Genomic DNA, 22,827 nt, shown 5'->3' on the forward strand with positions numbered 1-22,827 from the left:
TGTTATCCGTACCCAACTTCAGTGGTGCGCGCGCATCGTCATATACATATATATATATATATATATATATATATATATATATATATATATATATATATATATATATATATATATATATTCTACCCGGCCATATAAGCTCGAGGTTTCATAATATCCATACATAGGCACACATACATATAAGCTCATAGGCATCTTTAGCATTATCACTACTATCATCGTCATCATTATCGTTATCGCTATTATCGTCGTCATCATTATCATCATTACCATTATCTTCGTCATCATTATCGTTGTTCATTACGACTATCCTTATAGGATTATTCGTCATGTGAGGAATTTAGTACAATCGTAATACATATCAAGAATTATAAGCTTTGTAGCTTTTTGAAGATAGAATCATTTGGAGAGCATCATAGGCTCATAGAAGAATAGATATTTGGCCAAAGAACCATGCCTTATGAAAGAAGGGTTAGCCTTACATACCTTCCCATTCAACTATTCTACACTTGCACGTCCTCCTTCAATGCTCACGTTTCTACCTTCATTAAAGTTATACTATCATTAGAAAATCGATAGCTAGCATACACAACTAACACTTAGAGAAAATTGAACAGCATCTCCTTTATTTATACGACTTCCTCCATATCATATATCAACTCCCAAACGTCAATAATACATTCACAATATCATAACAATAGTCTTTATTCATCCGCATTATCCATATCTCTCAATTCACTTCCCATTATCCATATTCATGGTCATAACACACAATTACACTCATTCATATATAATGTCTATCCCATGTTCTTAACATCATTTATAACATATACATATCACAACACATCAAGAATCATGACTCAATTCAAGCTATTACTCACAATGGCACTATTTCCATATTCATGACCCATTTTTCTATATCCTTCTACAATCCAAGTATTTCAACTTTCAAACACTTTAAACAACATGGAAATACCATAAATATTACCTTATATGGTGTAGGGATGAACCTTGGGTGAAAACACCTTACTAGAGCAAAACCCTAGTTCCACCTTTACTTGGATTCCTTGCCTTGGATGAACTTTAATGGGTTTCTTACACTTGATTCACTTAGTTTGATGTTGTTGATCACAAATATCTCTTGAATTCTTGTGGGAGATGTGTAGAGAGATGTTTTAGAGAGAAGGGGTGTGAAAGGAAATGAGATGAAATAAGACTTGGATCCCTTATTAATACACAAATCTGTCCCGACCAGTTTCTACGGACCAACATACGGTCCGTATAAATTATACTGACCGTATCTGACTGTAGATTTGGTCCAGAGAGGGGTGCTATTCTGGGCTGATTATACGGTCCAACATACGGTCCGTATGTTTTATACGGCCAGTATGTTTGGCCGTATAATCCCCAGTTTCCCGAAGTTCGTTTTCGTCGACTCGTTTGATCTCCAAACCTTATGGAACCTTCTTAGCACTTTTCTATCACCTCATTAAAAATCTAAGGGATGTTATAACTCTTCTCCACAGCATTATTAAATCTTCGTTAACTTGTTACTCGCAATTCCTTTTCGATACCTATTGTATGCCTTGCCTTCTCTTAGTAAACTTTCTCCCCCTATCTCGAACATCTTTGAAATCTTAATTAGGGTCATCAAATGTCATTTCTTACTTATCGAAATACCATATACTTTGTGCTCTTCGTTAGTTTATTCACTATGCATCAACAGAAAATTTTTCGAGGTGTAACAGGAGTCGATCGATTTGATATACGTTGAGGTATGTTAAGGCTATCCTTTCCTTCTTTTGGCATGATCCCATGATGTATACAACAAGAGAGTAAGAGAGATTTCATATTACTCTACTCTTAGAAGTATTAGGAGTATTTCAGTTTTTGACATTCATGCACCCCGTTATGATTATTCCTTCTGTTCATGGGTCCAGTTTTAGGTATACAGTTATTCATGCATTACATTCATTTATATATATATGTGTATGTTGACCCGTGACCAGAAGGCGTTATATGCGTAAGTATTTCACGTATATGGGGTATGGAAAAGAGCAGGCGTTATATACGCATTACCACCTGATCAACTGGTGCACTATGATGACGATATGAGAATCAAGCTGCAAGCACCGCAGCAATGTATATGATGATGGCCGCAGAGAGGTCGATATGATATGAGAAAAGAGACAGGCGTTATATGTCCACATATCAGGCGTTATATACTCACATATATACAGATGTATGACATTCATTGATAGGCATGAGCATGCATATTATGTGCCCACAGAAGCATTGTCAGTTATACAGATTTATGCAGATATTGGTTCATACAAGTACATGCAGTCAGTCATTTCAGCTTATGAGTTCAGATCTTATCCATGATTCTCATGTGTATATATGTATATGATGTTTCTCTTATGCTTTACATGCTCAGTACATTATCCGTAATGACTCCCCGTTGCTCGGGGGGCTGCGTTCATGCCCGCAGGTACAGGGAGACAGACAGGTGATCCAGCTCAGTAGGACCTCTACATCTAGCTGTGGTCAGTACGCCCATTCGATCCGGAACTACAGTCAGTTTTTGTATGCCCCTTTTGAGATGTGTATGCATATGGGTATGACGGGGCCTTGTCCCGTCCTTTCTACAGCTTTTATTCCAGTAGAGGTCTGTAGACAGTTGTATGCATTAGTCAAATGATGTAGCCTTGTCGGCTTCTATTCTTTTGTGTACAGTATATGTAGCAACCTAGATGGCTTGCACTGTTTTTCCGCATGTTGTGTATATATATGCAGATCGTACATAGTTCTGATGGTTCCCTCTTTATGAGATTAGTGTGCCATTTATGGGCCTTTGATGTTTAGTATGATTCAGACATGAGTATATCGGTGTTTGGCTGTTAGAGGTCAGACTCCCGTCACGGCTCATCGGTTGGGTCGTGACAGAGTTTGCATACAATAACAGCTACCAGTCCAGTATTCAAATGGCTCCGTATGAAGCTCTATATGGAAGGAAGTGTAGATCCTCAATTGGGTGGTTTGAAGTAGGAGAGGTACAGCTAATAGGCCCTAAATTGATTCAACAAGCGGTGGAAAAGATCAAGGTGATCCGAGACCGACTATTGACAGCCCAAAGTCACCAGAAATCTTATGCGGACGACCGTCAGCAAGACTTAGAATTTCAAGTTGATGATTGGGTATTCCTGAAGGTGTCACCAATGAAAGGTGTGATGAGATTTGGTAAGAAGGGAAAGTTAAGTCCTCGATATATTGGACCTTACAAGATTGTCCGAAGGTGGGTCAAGTAGCTTATGAATTGGACTTACCCTCAGAACTGGAGTCAGTCCATCCGGTTTTCCATGTCTCAATGCTCCGAAAATGGGTTGGAGATCCTACTAGGATAGTGTCGGTAGATGATGTTCAAGTAATGGAAAAGTTGGCTTATGAAGAGGTACTCATTGCCATACTAGATAGGCAAGTACGGAGACTTAGAAATAAAGAAGTAGCTTCAGTTAAAGTGTTATGGAGAAATAATAACTGAGAATAAATGACTTGGGAAGCGGAAGAAAATATGAAGTCCAAGCACCCACACTTATTTCAGCCCCCGGAAGAGATCCAGGATGAAATGTTAAGATTATGAGGTATGTATGTTTTCTTTTTATGCTTTTGGGTCATGTGTGGCCAAACTTTATCGCTATGATGTTGTGGCCCTAGGCATTGTTATTATGGGCTGTTGTGACAGGATGGTAGTGTCATATTATAGGGGAAACTCTGGTGAAATATTCGTAGAATTCCCGAGAACTAAACATTCGAGGACGAATGTTTTTAAAGGGGGGAAGAATGTTACACCTCGAAAAATTTCCCGTTGATGCACAATGAATAGACTAATGAAGGGCACGAAGTATACGATGTTTCAATAAGTAATAAATAGTGTTTAATGACTCTAATTGAGATTTCAAAGGCATTCGAGGTAAGAGAAGAAAGTTAATCAAGAAAGGCGAGGTATACGTTGTGTATCGGAAAGGATTTACAAATTACCAAGTTAATGATGGCTTAATGATGTCTTAGAAAAAGAGTTATAACGTCCCTTAGATTGCTAATGAGGTGTTAAGAAAGTGTTAAGAAGGTTCCATAAGGATTGGAGATCAAACGAGTCGACGAGAACAAGTTTCGGAAAGCTGAGCATTATACGGTCCAACATACGGACCGTATAAAATGTACTGACCGTATGTTAGGCGTATATTCTGCCCAGAATAGGAACCTTCACTGGATCAAAGATACAGTCACACATACGGTCCATATAAATTATACGGACCGTATGTTAGTCCGTGAAACCGAGTCGGGACAGATTTTAAGTTGATAAAAAGGGGACCCAAGCTCATTTAATTCATTTCATTTTTCACCCCACACTTCAAGAACTCTCTAGAACACTCTCTACACATCTCCCACAAGATTTCAAGAGAAACTAATGATCAACTTCATCAAACCAAGAGAATCAAGTGCAAGAAACTCATTAAGGTTCATCCAAAACAAGAAATCTCATTGGAAGTGGAACTAGGGTTTTGCTCAAGTGAAGAGTTTCCACCCCAAAACTCATTTCCACACTATTTAAGGTAAGTTTTATGATCATTCCATGTTATTTAAAGTATTGAGAAGTTGAAAGATTTGGATTATGAAAGGAAGTAGAAGATGGGTCATGAATGTAAGAATAGTAACAATTTTGAGTAGTAGCTTAGAATGAATCATGATTCTGGACAAGTTTTGATTATGAATATGTTATAAATGACATTAAGAACATGGGGGAAACATTATATAGGGATGAACGCAATATTGTACTATGACCATAGTTATGGATGATTTGAAATGAAATTGGGAAATGTGGATAATGTAGGTGAATGAAGATTATTGCTTATGATGTTGTGAATGTTATTATAGACGTTTGGGAGTTGATATATAATATGGAGAAAAGTTGTATAAACAAAGGAGATGTTTCCCAAATTCCTCTAGCTTTAGTTAAGCATGTTTATGTTATCGATTAGCTAATGTTAATACGAACTCTCTTGAAGGTAGAAACGTGAGCATTGGAAGCGAACGTTCAAGCGATAGATTAGCTAAACGAAAAAGGTATGTGAGGCTAGTCCCTTCTTTCTAAGGAATGACTCCCATAGCATGAATCCTCCTATTTTCCCCATGACTTCCTTACATCCCGGAAATTATGAGTCTATGATTATAAAGAGCTTTACATAAGATAAAGAAATGAGATATGTTATGAGCATGACAGTGGTGATGATGATGAGTTCAGTCTAAATATTCTATAGCTAACGATCCTAATTACGATTCATTGATGTTGAGTATTGTATACACTCACCTTATGTGCTAATTCCTGCAAGGTGAGGCAGAATGCTTATGAATGCTCCATAATAGAATCGGGGGTTCACGACCTTACGTCACCCCGATAGAATATAGTTGTATTTGAGTTTCTACGAATGATTCATGATAAGAATATGATGATGATATTACACCGTGCCTATATGGCCGGGCAGATACCGCTAAGGCGGGCAGCGTATACACCATGTCCAGATAGCATGGGCAGACACCACTAGTGGGTGGCATGAGATGGTTACCCCGGACGCGGGCTAATGATGATCACACCGTACCTATATGGTCGGGCAGCTTATATATATATATATATATATATATATATATATATATATATATATATATATATATGCATACATGATATGATAATGTTTATGAAGAAAGCTAGCATGCATTATTTCTATCAAAATTGACAGTCAATTACAGGTTGATCTTCGCTTGATGTCTCCCTATTTCATTGATGTATTGTTATTGTTTATGCCTTACATACTCAGTACAATGCTCGTACTGATGTCATTTTCTTTGGACGCAGTGTTCATGCCCACAGGTAGACAGGGAGGTGATCTAGATTCATAGGAGTTATCAGCAGACTTTGAGAGAACTCCATTGTTCCGAAGGTGCCATTGAATTATTATTTTGTGTATATACATGTTTTGGGCACGACGGGGTCCTGTCCCGTCCATATGTCTAGTACTCTAGTAGAGGCTCGTAGATACGTATGTGTGGGTAGTATGGTCTCACGATTTCCTCATTGTATATATTATTTTGATAGTCGAAGGGCTCATGTATATAAAGGTAAATATATTTCAAAGTGAAGATGATTTTCCCTATGATTAGAAGCATGAAAATAATGAATGAACGCAGGATGAGTATGATGAGTAGTAGAATGATTAGTGCTCGGTGGTCAGCTCCAGGTACCGGTCATGGCCCCTAGTCGGGTCGTGACATTTGATCACCTAGAGCTTGAATTGCATGTTTCATCTTTCAATTTTTCGTTTTACCCTTGTGGGCCCGTTTTCTCAAAAATCCTTGGGTTAGAATTTGACCTAACTAGAAGTATAGCAATATGGGTGTCGTTATTCATGGTTTTTAATATAGAATTCGATTATGAATAGACTGTGAGTACTTGGAGGTGCTACGAAAGGGCAAGGCCAAGGTGTGACAGTTCGTGGCTCCTGTTCGGCTTTCCAGGTAGGTTATGACTTACCTTTTTTGTTAGACTTTGGTTAGTGGATCATATGTAGAGTTAGTGATTGTGGGAGAAAGCATATAAACCTTCGGATATGAAGCTGGATGGAATACTTAGATTGGTATTATTGTTGATTATGATTTGTCGCCTTATTGTGTTCTATAGAGTTTTTGGCTTGTCGCCACGTGATTGATTCTAGAGAGTTGATGCTTAATGATTACTTGTGGATCGGAAAGCAAGTTATCATGATTGAGGTTGTTGGGAAGGAAAGAAAGGTTATGATATGGATATCATGAGTGAGATTTGGGTCCATGTGCGGCACCAATGATTGATATATTCGTATTGGCGTTGTTATCATGCATTCACTCATTTATACATATTTTGGGATCGGGTTGCACGCTGCAACACTTACTTGAATCGGGATGTACATATCGCAACACTGACTGGGATCGGGTTGCACATTCCACAAAATTAACTATTAGATCGAGTTATGCGTTCCGCAGCAGGTACATGGACTTAGCGGTCCCCCATGGGGTCATGACTGTCAAGGCAACGAGATATTTCGCCCCAAGCATGTGCGTATCATTACATTTGCATTGCATTCATCTCATATTTACTTCCGGCATTGTATTGGACTTGTTGGTTGATCTTTGGTGATACGTGTAATTGTTAGTGGTTCTTAAGATTATGTTTCGAACTTATTGTGGAATTTAAGGTGATATACTAGACTTGGTGGTTTGGTACTGGATTCAATTTTTGGACTGTGTTGAGTTTCTCTGATAGTGAGAATGCCTATCTTTTTCAGTCTCTTTCTTACATATATATGATTTTCTAACTGTTGTTGGCCTATGATGCCTACTCAGTACTGTGGTTTTGTACTGATAGCACTTTGCTATACTCTTTCTATGAGTGCAGAGTACGTTGTTGGAGAGTCGTCTATTCCTCGAGGCTGATCCCGAGACTTCCTGTCAGAGTTTTTAGGGTGAGTTTACTTGATGGATTCTGCAAACCGAAGATTTTTCTGCTTACTTGTCTTTTCTATTTTCGAGACAATATTTCTATTTGGAGACATGTTGACTATTCCAGACTTGTATTATTAATAGTTCTTGTACCATTCAGACCAGCTTTGGGATTGATGTATTTCTGCACTTGTAGTATTTTCTATTTATGCTAGACCTATTATGTTATTATTCCTGGGTGTTGAATTTATTGTATTGCTATTGGTTGTTGATTAAGAGATGAGTTCGCCTACCGAGGTGGGAAATGGTAGGTGCCCGCACGTTCCCCAAGTTGGGGCATGACAGAAACCTTGTTGTAAGGATAGTAGTTAGTGTTGTGATTGTATTGAGGGTGTTATACTTGGTATAATTGGAAGAAGAAAGTGTATAAGTGTGGTATACAAAGCGTATATTAGGCTGTTTTGATGTAAATCTTGGGGTGAGTAGTGATGTGGAATTAAAGAGACTTATATGAGGTTGTTGATTGGGGTGAGTAGTGATGTGGAATTAAAGAGACTTATAGCTGGTAATTAGTAGCTACGAACTGCTAATACCTAAACTATAGCTATATTATGTTAGGGCCCGACAAACAATAGCTATTTATGTACGTTGCTTTTATTTTATCCTGTGTTTGAATACTGGCACTAATTAATCCCAGAATTATTTTTACGAAAAAGGGCCAAAATTACCCCTGAACTTTGAAAAATAGTTTATCCATACCCTTCGTTATACTTTAGGGCCAATTATACCCTTACAGTTATACTATGGAGTCAATTATACCCTTATGTCTAACTGCTGCCACGTGGCATCATCTCAACCCTTCAAAATTATTTTACCCTCAAATAATTTTTTACCCACTAAAATAACTCAAAACGACCCGAAATTTTTTTTTCAGCAAAAATAATACGGAATTATTTTTATATTTTTTTCCGGAAAAATTATCCGTATTATTTTTGCTGAAAAAAAAATTTCGGGTCGTTTTGAGTTATTTTAGTGGGTAAAAAATTATTTGAGGATAAAATAATTTTGAAGGGCTGAGATGATGTCACGTGGCAGCAGTTAGACATAAGGGTATAATTGACCCCATAGTATAACTGTAAGGATATAATTGGCCCTAAAGTATAACGAAGGGTATGGATGAACTATTTTTCAAAGTTCAGGGGTAATTTTGGCCCTTTTCCGTTATTTTTATCCCATCATTTGAATACAATGTGATTAGCTTTGCTTGTATCTTATCTACTATTTGATTTGGTGTATTAAGAGCAGTTCTGTCTTTAACCATGCTTATTCATATATTAATAACCCTTGTATTGCTAATACCATAATTTGTTGTGTATAAGAATAATACTGAATAGGTTGTATAACTGATTACATAGGTTGATAAACACCACTGACCAAGAGATTAATAATATCAAAATTAATACTCCCTCCGTTTCAATTTACATGAACCTTTTCGGAGTACGAGGGTCAAACTTTATAACTTTAACCATAAATTTTGACTCAGATTTTTTAAGTTTGTATAAATAGAATTTATACATTTAGAAACTATATAAAAAGTATTATAAGTCATGATAATTTATAATTCAAATAATTTAGAAAAATGGTCAAAGAACCACCTAGTAGACTCCTCAAATAATATATAATAGGTTCACATAAATTAAAACACCGAGAGTATGCATTTTATTTTCTCTAATACATCATATCAAACGACCCCATAATCTTTTAGGCATCTTCTCATAAACTTACAAGTTTAACACGCATTAAAACTAAAGAACTCTTATATGGTAAAGTTGCAGAGTACGCCTTTCAAAAAAACAAAAAACAAAAAAAAAGTTGCAAAGTACAGTAGTGTTGCTTCTTTAGATTTTCTTTATATGGATCTTTCTTCTTCCCTTTTTGCATGTTTATATCACATCATGCAAGCAAATTTGTTTAGATAACATGCTAAATTTGTTGACGTTAGTCGTTAGATGATATACACAACAGACATATTTCCTTTCCTTTAATAGCATCTTGTTTCGGATTATCATAAATCATCACCATTAACTGAATTTCACACATCAAATCAATTCTTTTAAGACGATAGTGATAAAAAAAATTAGCTTGTCGTACGCTTAAATTAATTTATCGGATGTGTTACTCCCTCCATTACAGTCAGAGCCAGACCCAGGATTTGAGCGCAACAGGAAAATCATTATCTTCTGGTACGCCAATGACTAGCGACAAAGTTAGGCGTGCAACTCTTAAAATATTGAAATAAAGATTTCATTAGTTTTAAGAGTCAATCAAGAATACAAGTAAAATAATATTCTCAATAGGGGAATCACACCTCTCCCAAAAACAAAAACAAAAAAAGAATAAATAATAGAAAAATCACACTCCATCCATCAGTTGCAAAAAAAAAAAAAAAAAGGGGGGGGGGGGGGGGGGAGGGGGAATCACACACCTACCATCATCAATAACAAAAAAAAAAAAAAAAAAAAAAAAAAATAGGAGAATCACACCCTTCGAATCAATAGCAAAAATGAAAACACATAATAGGGCAATCACACCCCACTCCTTATTTTATTATAACTATATTGTATTTCATACCAAAAAAAAAAAAAATAGAAAGAATACTTACCAATTCGCGAAAAGATAACGTTGAGATAACTTAGTGATTTGTGAGAAACTTGATAATGGAAGAATGGAAGAAGGATTTGAGAATGGAGAGAGCCAAAGAGTTTCTTTTTGCTTATTACTTGGGAAAAGATGAGTGGGAACTGGAAAAAATCTTTTGGATTTGGAGTTGATGGTGGGGAAAGAATTTAATGAAAAAATAAAATGGAATGGGACTAAACAATAAAAAGATAAAAAATTATAAAATAAAGACCAATAAAAGTGCACAATGTTTTTTTTAAAAACAATTGTGTTGGAGTCGATATTCGATCTTGGATGGCGACTAGTGAGCACTCAGGGACAGTCCTATCAACTGAACTACTTTTGCAATTATGTTTGAGGGGTCCTTTTAAAATATATGATAGGTTTTCAAGGTATATATATATATAGGGTTTTTTACGAAGTTACGGGGGACACGTGTCCCCCCACCCTTCACGTTGGGTCCGCCCCTGATTACAGTAAATACAACATAATATCTAAAAGAAAATAACATAGTTTTTATATTTAAAATATAATATTTAATATCATAAGTTATAAATGAATGATTGGTAGATGATTTATGTTGGTGGTTATGGTACATATGATGAAGTCGTTAGTTTGGAAAGTCATGGAAGAAGAAGAGTAAGTATGGTGAGTTCACATGCCATTTTAGCTAAAATTGATTGGGTTAATGGAGGAAATACAAATTTGAGTCACTTTTATAAAGTTAAGGGCATATATAGATAGAAGTATAATAAAGAGTAATACTAAACATTTATTAATTGTAGAGGGGCAAATATTACATAATATAGAGCTTTTATATTTTATCCAAAATAAATAAATTTTTATATAATCAATAATGTATTAATTTTCTTTTCTAGGTTTATTCTTATTTAGATAAATAAATTTTTACATAATTAAAAAATTATATATTAAATAGGTATTATCTAACTAAATAGAATTTAATAATAACTCTTAGTAGGTATTTTATCATAAGACACCAATTCATCACTTGGTTGGCTATTAATGGGAGGTTGGCCGTTGTGAACAGACTTGAAAATTTGGGAATTCATTTCTTCAAAGACCGTGTGTTATGCAATGGAGGGCCAGATGAATCGTTGGAACATTTTTTCTTTGACTGCTTATATGCTTTAACAGATCTGGAAATCCTTATTCAAATGGATAGGGGAAAGTAAGATGATAACTTACTGGAGTACAAAAGTTGCTTGCCTGGCTAAATGAGTGGAGAACGATGGAGTAAAGGCAAACATTTTGAAGTTCTTGTTCTCAGCATCAGTATATTATATTTGGATTAAGTGTAATGCCAGAAGATTTCAGCACAAACAGAGAGACGACATGGATAGAGTTCGAGAGATTGTTGTCCAGTTACACCTCAGGGGCAATCGAAAAAATAGGTGGAAGAAGATTTTAGGACAGTTAAATAATTATTCTAGCTTGATTTTAGATTTATGTTATTTTGCTGTTTTTTTGTTTTAGTGCAGTAAGAGGATAATTTTGAGGACCAACTCTAGAGTACAAAGAACTGGAAGCATTGTAAATAGTTACTTGATTAAAATAAAGAATTTCCACTTTGGCCAAAAAAAAGTATTTGGTCGTAGGATTTGGAACCCCAATTTCAATTTTGATTTGAAATTTGCGTTTGATTATGAAATCTGCACAAAATTTCAACTTCAATTTCAAATTCCACATTCTCTGGAAAGTAAGATTTCAAATTTCAAGTTGTGATTTCAAAATAAATGTAAAACCTGATCTATAAGTTTATATATACATTTTTAAAAAGATCATCATTTTAAATTTTGTAAGAAAAAGACTCATGCTCAATGTGAAGAATTGTTCATACCGTGTGCAAATATTATATTAAAGAGTTGTTAATTATTACTATTGTTGATTTTTTAGACCAGTAGATCTTCATATAATTATGTGTATTTAAAACTTCATAATAGCATGTAACTACAAGTATTTATTTATAAAAGGAGCATGAAGATATGTGATTTATTAAGAGAAAATTATGTGATTAGTCACGATACAAAAAATAAGAACACAAATAGCAGAACTTTCATATTCTTCAAGAATAACATTGTTTAATACATATATGACACATTAAAAGAAGTATGTGACGAATGGATATATCCTTAAAATCGGGGATTCGATCATATCTTTTAGTCTTTATTTTCATTTATTCATCATTTAAGAGATAAACACATCATTATCTCTCTAATTTAAAATAAACATCTACCAACGTATCAATCTTCTTCAACCAATATATCCTTCATCTCCTATTACTCATCCCTCCATTCTTTCATTTTCCATTCTTAGTTGATAGAGTTACAGAGAAATTATACAAGGTATATTAAGTTTATTATACAAGGTATAATAAAAATATATGAGGTATATAAACTTATTATAAAGGTACAATAAAATTATACGAGGTATATAAACTTATCATAAAGGCATAACAAAATTATACGAGGTATATTAAGTGTTATATAAGGTGTAAACAAAATTATACAAATAATATTTTATGTATAACTATTTTATTATACTACCCGTTTCCTATCGTGTTGAATCAACACTATGATTTTATTCTGAACAGTAAAACTAGACTAGGGAAGTAGAAAAGGAGACTAAAATGCTGCCAACATTAGACTGGGGAGGAAGAAGAAAGGGAGAAACGTATAGAAAACAGTTATAGAAAATACTTATGAGCTAAAACATAGGAAGATAATGAGCAAAAAAGTAGGAAGATAATGTAATGGGTATTAGTGACGTGATTAATGTCCGGATAGTTTCCTTATTTTTAGCAATCTGTTATAATTTTTTACCTGCCATTAAATATTTATTGTATTTACCTGCTAAAAGAGTGTATATTGGATACTTACGTTTTTCCCGCTATTATTTAGGGATAGAATGAATTTTTTTATGAATTATTATAGGGAGTAAGACTTTAGACCACTCATGACTTACGTCAACAACAACAACAATGGTAAAAAAAAAAAAAGCAAGGTAAATGAGTCATAGAGGATTTAGGAGTCCCACCAATTATCCAAAATCTCTCACATTCCTATTTATAAAGCAACTCTGTCATCTCAATATAATAATAATAACAGTATCAAAACGTCTTGTCTAACTCTTTATCTAATCCTTTTTCTTTTGGTTTCGGTATATTCTAGTTAATTCCTCATCCGATTTCTGTATATTCCTTGTTAATTCTTGGTCGTTGCAAAATTAGATGGCTAGGCACGAGGAATTACCAATTCCAGTATTCAGTGATGTTGAGCCAGTTTATGGGAGTGGATCACAGCTTGAAGAAGCTCAACTTCGATTCAAGAATTTGAAGGCTAAGTTCGTTGACTTCTTTGGCCAACCCCCTCATGTTTACGCTCGATCCCCAGGTCAATTCCACCTTTCTTTGTTGGTTTAATTCAAAATCTCAACCTCCTTAGTGGTTTATGTTCAAAATCTCAATTTTCTTAGTGTTTTACGTTCAAAATCTCAACTTCCTTTGTCGGTTGTGTTCTAAATCTCAACTTTCATAATGATTTATGTTAAAAATCTCTACTTTCTTTGTCGGTTATGTTCAAAATTTGAACTTTGGTAGTAGGTTAGATTGAAATGTCAACTTTCTTAGTGGATTAGGTTGAAGAGGTTAAATTGAATGTTTGAATTATGCAGGGAGAGTGAACTTGATTGGAGAACACATAGACTATGAGGGGTACTCTGTGTTGCCTATGGCAATTAGGCAAGACACAATTGTGGCGATTCGGAAACACGACTCTAATGAGGCTGAGAAGCTTCTTCGAATTGCCAATGTGAATAGTGACAAGTACTCTTTGTGCACTTACCCTGCTGATCCTCTCCAGGTATCATAACATTGATGTTAACCATATCATCCCCTGTGTGTTATCTGCCAAACTTCATTTCAATTGAGAAGATCCTGCATGGTTTTTACTGTTTCTTGTGTGGCTGAAATTTCGGTTGGTTCTTCATATGTGTATAATTCTTAAAAGTTTGTTTGGGAAAGACAAATTCTCAAGTCTAATAGCCTGTTTCTCCAAGCTTCTAAAATTAGCTTATTTTGACAAGTGCTTTTTAAAGAAGTACTTTTGGTGAGAAGCAGTTTGTTAAGTACTTTTGAGCAGCAATTAGTGTTTTGGCCAAACTTTCTAATTGTATTTTCTAAAGAGAAGTTTTTTTCAGCTTTTCAAAAACAACTTCTGCTTCTACCCAAGATCACTTCTTTTTTTTTTCTCCTAAAAGTTTTGGCCAAACACCTCAACTTTGGAAAAAAAACACTTTTTTTTTAAGAAAAAAAAAGCACTGTTGGCCTTGGAGAGGCTTTGCCAAACTGCTATAAACCATGTTTATAAATTGCTGACGAAAAAAGAAAAAAAAGAAGAATCAGAAAAAAGGGAAAAATAAATAGAGAACTGAATCTTTGTTACTGGTGCAGCAATTCAAGTTTCTTTTTGTCAATAACCTTACGTCTAACTTTTGCAGGAGGTTGATCTGAAGAATCACAGATGGGGTCATTATTTCATTTGTGGGTAAGACCTTACTTTCTTGATTTCTTCATCCAAAATCCAGAGAATCAGATAGTATTGGGTGTTGGCGTTGCATGAACTATAAGTTTACATACACTAAATTTTACTTCATTTATACATGTTGAAACTATTGTGTGTGCAGGTACAAGGGGTTCTATGAGTATGCCAAGTTGAAAGGGATAGATGTTGGTGAACGCGTTGGGCTTGATGTTATTGTTGATGGTACAGTTCCAATAGGTATATGTTGAATACTGTCTGGTAGTAATTAACTAGTCACTTTTTTATGGCTTATTTCATGGTTTTCATGTTCGCTGGCTATAGGTTCTGGACTTTCGAGCTCTGCAGCATTTGTTTGCTCTTCCACGATTGCTATAATGGCTTCAATTGGCGTTAATCTGCCCAAGGTAGTATCCTAACCATATTCTATTCTAGGTGCTGGAAGATTAAATAAAAGACATTTTCAACTGAACCCGCTTGGTTGAAAAGTTTCACTATTTGTGTGTTTGAAATATTCTTCAATATGCAAATTATCATATATTTGTAATTCAAAGGTCCGATGTTCAAATATGGCACCCACATTTCATGCATCTGCCTTTCCCCTTTTTCTTTCTAAAAGGAGTTCCGTTTTAACAAAAGAAAACAATCAGATGAATATGGAACATTTTGGTCATCATTCTAAGGCTTTGGTCTAGTGTTAAGAGAGTAGCGTGTGATGTATGGGTTAGGTGCACTTTACGAGTTCAAACCTAACCCATTATCCACAGAGTTTTGAACCGTGTGCCACTGTCCCTCAGGGATTACTTGGTTATCTAAAAAAATTTGGTTCCCCCCCACACCCCCAACCAACAAGTTAATGTTATGTTAATCCGATGTTTTCAGATGCTTCAATTAAACTTTTTGAAGTAAACAGATATTTCGTTAAAGTCTTATTTCAACTTTTTTAAATAAATGAATAGCGTCAAAATATCATTGAAAGAACAGCGAGCAAAACCTGCTTGTCATGGTTGACCTTCCGTACTCGTACTGCCTCTTTCGTAAAGATTCTGCATTGAACGTGCTTGAGGAAAAAACTGGGTCCGCCACTACTGTAGCATCTATTGCTGTTTGACCGGTGTCCACCCTGAACATTTTGTTTGGATCTGATTTCTGTTCCTCTTTAGAAGTTTCTTTGTCAGGAGTACTCTCATCTAAGATGAATGAATTTGTCATGACTAATTTCTTTCCTAATCTGTTGTAACTATCTTCCTTTTCATTTGCTTGAGTTTTCAAACTTTGAATCTGTTGGTAGGGTTAGCTGTACCTCTGTTTTGACCTAGAAGTGATAATTCTTTCTCTGCAGAAAGAAATTGCTCAACTCACGTGTGAATGTGAAAGGCATATCGGGACTCAGTCTGGTGGAATGGATCAGGTAATGCAATCTAACACTAAATCTTGATCACTTAGTTACAGCTGGATCAATGCGAAGGGCAGTATACAAATTAGTGTTGTCCTAAATATTGATGGTTTTCTTATTCTTCTTCTAAAAATGAATGTAATGTGTCTCTTTGCTAATTCAATATTGCAATACAGAAAGCCTTGACTTAATATTTTGATTGTTTCCCTTTTTTTTTTTAATCTAAAACCACCAGGTTGGTGGGAATCTTAATATTTTTATTCTTCAAGGCCATCAATCGATTTGTTTTGTGCAGGCCATCTCTGTTATGGCACAACCTGGGTTTGCGGAGCTGATTGATTTCAATCCTATACGTGCAACTGATGTACAACTCCCTGCTGGTGGAACTTTTGTGATAGCCCATTCATTAGCGGAATCGCAAAAAGCAGTTACCGCTGCAGTTAACTACAATAATCGGGTTGTTGAATGCCGACTAGCTTCTGTAAGATTTAGCCCTTTGTTTGATCAATTTCTAGTGTTAGAGCAAAGGGGATGATTTTCTTGTATCTCTTGTCATAATAGTTCTAATTAGTATCTGTTTCCCAATTGGTTTCTTGGGTATTTTAAACTTCTTATTACATCTCATTTCAGTATCTTGAAACTCAAAGCTAAATACTTAGTCGAGCTGTGCGCAAGCTGGTCCAGACGTCACGGTATAAAAAATAAAAATAAAACGACCTAGCTTTTTGACTTATTCCTTAAATCTACAGTTTGCTTAGTGGCTCATTATTATCTTTTACAAACTCAATGTCTTTAAGAGACTGTAGTCCTTGGGATAATGTAGAGTTATGTCCATGGCATTAATTCTGAGTTCTAAATGATTTAGATGGAAAGTCAAATTTTGCATTCTGCGTGTAGTTGTTTGATTTTTGTGCAGTATTAATAAAGATGCAAAATGCTTCTACTATCTGCTGCATCCTGCATGTGCTTATTTAGCCTTATCAATTCAGCCATTGTGAATCTTTGCTTCATGGTCTATTAACTGTTTTGTGGTCAATTTTTGACCTGATAAGTCAGTAACTTACACTCTCTTGTTCACTTTTATATTTACATAGATAGATATTATATTGCCTCTGAATAAGAGTTGCAAGAATAACCTACTTGGATATGCTAGGTTTCCGCCTTTGATTCTGATTTGAAATTTTGCAGATTGTACTGGGCATTAAGCTGGGGATGGAACCTCAGGAGGCAATATCTAGTGTAAAAACTCTTTCTGATGTTGAAGGGTTGTGTATAACATTCGCTGGTAGACACGGTTCTTCTGACCCTGTCCTTGCTGTCAAGGTATATACTCTTCATTTCTCTCCTGCCTGACATCTGTCTTTCTGACTCACATTCATTAATTTAGGGTCTAGTTGGGATTATTTGTGATTACCATTTTCTTCAAGTTGAATAATCATGTGTAGGTGGATATTGTGATTGTGTTTTGAGTTAGTTTCCTTTCTCTTTCTATCAATATCAGCTTTTCGTTGTAGTCCATGTTATGGTCCTATCCAAAGAGGGGTTTGTGCTTTTACTCCTGTTCTTGTTTGTCTAATTTACATTCATCTGTAACAATTCCCACCACTGCTGCAGGAGCTATTGCATGAGGAACCATATACCAGCAAAGACATTGAGAATATCACTAAGGAAAAGCTGGAAACAATCTTTGCTGCTTCACCGACTTCTTTGGATGTACTTCGTGCTGCTAAGTATTACAAGCTGCATCAGGTCAGTATGTGCTTTCTTTCTTCTTTCTTTGCCTTTCCATCTTCACTGAGCCTTCACCTTTTAAATTGATTTTTCTTCAAATTCTTCAAATTGGAGTTCCTTTATCAATTTTGTTCCTTAGAAAGATAACAACAACAACGACATACCCAGTTTATTCCTTAGAAAGATGTTGACAATTAATAGATGTTGACAATTAATAGGTTCTCTTCCATAGGCCTTTTATTCCCGGAGGATTGTAGATGTTTGTTCCTTCAGTCATGATCGAATAGTCATATCTTATTACATAATATCAGTACTTTTTGCTCCATTTGAATTTTCACAAACTAGTGGTCTTCTTTTACCTTTCAGAGAGCTGCCCATGTATATTCTGAAGCCAAACGTGTGCACGCTTTTAAAGACACCGTATTGTCAGAATTAAGGTCTGTCATGTTCAAGCCCATGCATGCAAAATCGGTTTTTTCCCAGATTTTCTTTTTGAAATACTTTAACTGTAACAAATTGGTCATTGTAGTGACGAAGATATGCTGAAGAAGTTAGGCGACCTTATGAACGAGAGTCACCATAGCTGCAGCGTTCTTTATGAGTGCAGGTAGAACTACAGCTTTACTGTTGGACCTTATAACATGGAACTATTTGGCTATCACAGTCCAAAGATTACCCAAAAAAAAAAAAAAACTAGATGTAGAAGAAAGTTCTGTTTATAATATGATCCCATGGCATCTTTGATTTTAGCATCTGGATTGAAATGTCCTAGTTGATGAGTTTCAATTATTTGTTGCAATCAGCTGTCCAGAATTAGAAGAACTTACGAAGATTTGCCGAGATAATGGTGCTCTTGGAGCTAGGCTTACAGGAGCTGGATGGGGTGGTTGTGCAGTGGCTTTGGTGAAAGAGAGTCTTGTTCCACAGTTTATACTTAATTTGAAGGTTGATTTCATTCGTTACCTCTATTTAACAACTCGTAAATATTTTAATTGTCTCAACATTGTGCACTCCTAATACTAACCAATATGGTGGTTTATTATGCTTCAGGAGCAATTCTATCAATCAAGGATTGACAAAGGAACAATCAGTAAGAATGATCTTGGCTTGTACATTTTTGCATCCAAGCCCTCAAGTGGTGCTGCCATTTTCAAATTTTAGGACTTGTTACACTAGTTAATTTTATCACCTTAAAACATAAATAAAGGTAATTATGTTTATGCAGACCAATTGTACACTTCATGAAACTCATTGGATGTTTTTTAATTTAATTTATTAGTTACATGCTTTAGCTCCATTTGTGTCGCTTTCATCTAATCAATTTGGATGCTTATGTCAAACATTTATGACTTGTTTGTGTACTCTTGTTAAGTAACAATAAAAACAGCTATCTTTATGCAAAAACTGATTCTATGTAATAACTAATTTAGTGGGGTCGCGTTGTTATCTAGTTTTTCTTTCTATTCTGACCTCACTTGTTATTTAATTATCTTAATTTGTCCTTTATTCTATTCTTTATTTGCTCTACTTTTTCTTCCTAATATTTTAAGTATTTTCTTGGTTGTTTTGCTGCTGCCTTTTTGGTCTCCGGCCTTTCCCACAATCATAGCATTCTTCATGTAAGAATCATATCATCATAATAATTATTTCGCGATTCTTTTCTTTTTCTTTATTGTGTAATGCTTACTATTGCTTTTTCCTTTTTCTTTGTTACAATTTTTTTGTCATGATCACTTTTATTATTTCTATTTTTATGAATGATTGTTGATCAATTTAACATTTACCGGGATAAAGGCATTTTTGTATTATATAGTGCGATGCAATTAAATTAAATATAAAATTGAATTATAATAAATAATACAATTTATTCAAATGTTATATTTTACAAATAATATGGAACGCCGTTACATTATGAAACAATGACTAATAACTATCCAAACAAGCTATAATGGACTTTTCTCATAGTGCGAAGGAAATGGATCGTAAAAACTCTTTGCTTTATTTCCTTCCAAAAAGAATAATACTACTAGGAATAAATTTTCAATAAGCCTTTCTCCTAGTTTTAAAAAAAAAAAAAAAAAAAAAAAAAGAGGAGGGGGCGGGGGGGTGGGTTTCTTCAAAAACACTCATAAACTCTCGATGAAACCCATATGGTATACATAATATATTGACATGGTATCATAGAGGATCCTGATAATTTATTCAAAAAACACACTTTGTTTAAAATAAAATAAAAACCTATATGATATCATCATCTTATATATAGTGAGGTGGTATCGTAGAAGACTGTTTCAGTCCTTCAATGAGACACTCCTCATTCTTCTATGGTACCATCATGATATATATCATACACTGAGATTGTATCATGTAGGACTGTTTCAGTCATTCAATGAGACACTCTTTTAGTCCTCCATGATATCATTATGATATATAAATATACTGAGATGGTACATGAGGAAGGATTTTGGACGAGGGTGTACTCGGATAATTGTTTTCGGCTTGCTGGGTAAAAGCATTAGTTTAGGAAGGGCCGAAAAGGCTAGAGGCGGACCCATAATTTAAAGACGACGAGGCACCACCAAAGGCAGGTACACGTTAGTCGAAGAGATGTCACGCAACACCGCCTTAGAATTTTGCTAAAACACCCATAGAACCAATGTACTAGCGTATAAATACAAATTAAATGGCACATCTGTATGAAACTCGTTCCGTGACTTGGTGGTGTGGACACCCCTTTACAAGCAATAGGCTGCCTGTTCGAAACTTGCCAACAAAGTCTTCCTTTTATGCATCCTTTTCAATTATCAACTGAAAACGAAAATGCAAAAAAATGTATCCTAGGTTCAAACTTGGGTTGCATGGCCAAGAAAAAGGTCCTAAGGGCACGCTGACCAAATGGACCACTCCAACAGATATTCTTGGAGGGTCTTTTTGAATATATGATAGATATTTAAGGTATATATACATATATATACAGAGTTTTTTCAAAGTTACCGAGGGTACGTGCCACCTCTCGTAATACGCTAGGTCCGCCCCTGGAAGAGGCATGGGCCGATAAATATTTTACATTTTAGGGGTATTTTGTGTTATTTGCAAAAAAAAAAAAAAAGATACAGAAGGTACTTCTTTTCCCTTTCTGATCGTACTTTTGATGGGGGTACTTTATTCTGAATTTAGTGACTTGCTCCTTAATTTATTGTCTTGGCCGGGGTGTACTTTAAAGAAAAGAGATTCATTGGCATGTTAGAAGCTTCATGTGCACCATAGAGGAAGCTTTCCTGCATGTGCTAGTAAATCCACATGTGTAGAATGAGAAAAACGAAATTAGTACCGCTGGAAGGACAAGGTTGACATTCTTGGAAACTGGAATCCAAAGGTGTTTGTTCATTCTCTCAAAGGTTCTAGCCCTTTTTAAATTAAAGTTATTGTTAGCGACGGTTCTAAATGTCTCCTTCATGTCACTAACAATCTATGCATTTAGTTAGTTATACTTCTAAATGATCACATAATTTAAATTTCAATATTTTTTGTGGTTTGAGTAACATTTTAACTGAGAAAGGCTTTTTTTTAATTCAAAGGCATTTTTTCATTAGTTTGAGTTGGAAGGGGGCTGACAATTTAGGGGTGGGCATAAACACTAAAAACTGAAAAATCGGACCGAATCGAACCGAACCGAATTAATTCGGTATTTCAGTTTCGGTGTTTCGGTTCGATTTCGATTTTTTTTAATAACAAATTCGGTGTTCGGTTCCGGTTCTTCGGTATTTCGGTTAAACCGATTTTTTATTTTTTTTAAGTAATAAACAGACTTCATTTCATTTACCAAAACTGGAGTTAGGTACAAGCTCAGATGAGCATCTCAAGGAAAGAACTAGGCTTGGACATAGTCCCAAGCTCTAGAAGCAAAAAAAACCAGCAAAACGCACAGACAGCAACCAAACTACTAGTACTTATGGATAAAAATTCAAAGCAACAACTCTTTGTTCCATTCTAGGGTGCATCAGACTTCTCGCAATTGATTCTTGTATAATCAGCTTCATGAGAATACTTTTGTTTACTTTTGTCGCATTCTTCTAGATAAAAAATGGAGAATAGAAAAAGGAAAAAAGATGGTGTATCATCCTCTATGATGAATACACATCAATGTATTACAGATGAAATGAACATGAAACCCAGCAACGAACTTAAGCGAAAACGTCTATGTGCTGATTTGTCTACAAGAATTTCATGTGATTAATTGGTAACTACATCATAGCTACTGATTTTGTTTAAGGTTGCTGCCACTGCTACTGCTTACTGCTGCTGCTACTGCTTGTTTAAGTTTAAGGCTTTAAGCTACTGATTTTGTTTAAGGCTTGTTTAGATCTCTTATAAGTTCATGTGAAAATTAAATTCCGATGAATTGAAATAGCCCATTTTGAATTTAAAAAACATAAAATGGCTCACTTTTAATTAAAAAGAAAGTCCATTTTACAAGCAGAAAACCGAATTAGAAAAACCAAAATCGAATCGAACTTCAAAAAATTGAATCGAACCGAACTAATTCGGTGCGGTGTTCGGTGTCATTTTTAAAAAATCGAAACCAAAAAACCGAACCGAAGAACTGAACGCCCACCCACAGTTGACATCGATTGCTTGAGCCGTACAAGATGAAAGTTTCATATACAGTTCTCAAAAGGAGAATTTCGCTTATCTTAATAAAGTAATATATGATTGATTCGTAAGGTCTGTCTTTTTCTCTTTTTAACTTGTTCACGCCACGAAATCATATTTTGCTTAATATGTTTTTTGCTTGTTTGGTAAATAAGGCTGTGAGAAATTCTTTTCTTCGGCCTTGTTGTGATAGGGTAAAGTAACTCTTGTGTTCTCACTTGGGTAGGTGAGTCTCACACTCTCTCTTATTGGTAACTATATCTGTTATATCGTTTCAATAGTGTTTGT

The 22,827-nt window shown here is 35.1% G+C and overlaps 1 protein-coding gene across 1 annotated transcript; it reads left to right on the forward strand.

Moving 5' to 3' along the window:
- Positions 1 to 13,294: 13,294 nt before the first annotated feature.
- Positions 13,295 to 19,183, forward strand: LOC132626738 (galactokinase). Its single transcript, XM_060341714.1, has 13 exons — positions 13,295 to 13,613; positions 13,894 to 14,081; positions 14,719 to 14,765; positions 14,905 to 14,999; positions 15,084 to 15,166; positions 16,102 to 16,170; positions 16,451 to 16,636; positions 17,344 to 17,478; positions 17,770 to 17,904; positions 18,253 to 18,323; positions 18,416 to 18,493; positions 18,690 to 18,831; positions 18,937 to 19,183. Exons 1-13 carry the CDS (start codon positions 13,451 to 13,453, stop codon positions 19,045 to 19,047), a joined length of 1,503 nt encoding a protein of 500 aa, XP_060197697.1. The 5' UTR covers positions 13,295 to 13,450; the 3' UTR covers positions 19,048 to 19,183.
- The last annotated feature ends 3,644 nt before the right edge of the window (positions 19,184 to 22,827 follow it).

The sequence above is a fragment of the Lycium barbarum genome, chromosome 2 (genome assembly GCF_019175385.1).
Source record: "Lycium barbarum isolate Lr01 chromosome 2, ASM1917538v2, whole genome shotgun sequence".
Taxonomy (NCBI): domain Eukaryota; kingdom Viridiplantae; phylum Streptophyta; class Magnoliopsida; order Solanales; family Solanaceae; genus Lycium; species Lycium barbarum.

Excerpts from the sequence above, each read along its gene's own strand:
- LOC132626738 (XM_060341714.1), top strand. The coding sequence starts at position 13,451 with ATGGCTAGGCACGAGGAATTACCAATTCCAGTATTCAGTGATGTTGAG. Across the intron at positions 14,766-14,904 it reads GGTCATTATTTCATTTGTGG|GTACAAGGGGTTCTATGAGT; the intron begins GTAAGACCTTAC and ends TTGTGTGTGCAG. Across the intron at positions 15,167-16,101 it reads TTGGCGTTAATCTGCCCAAG|AAAGAAATTGCTCAACTCAC; the intron begins GTAGTATCCTAA and ends CTTTCTCTGCAG.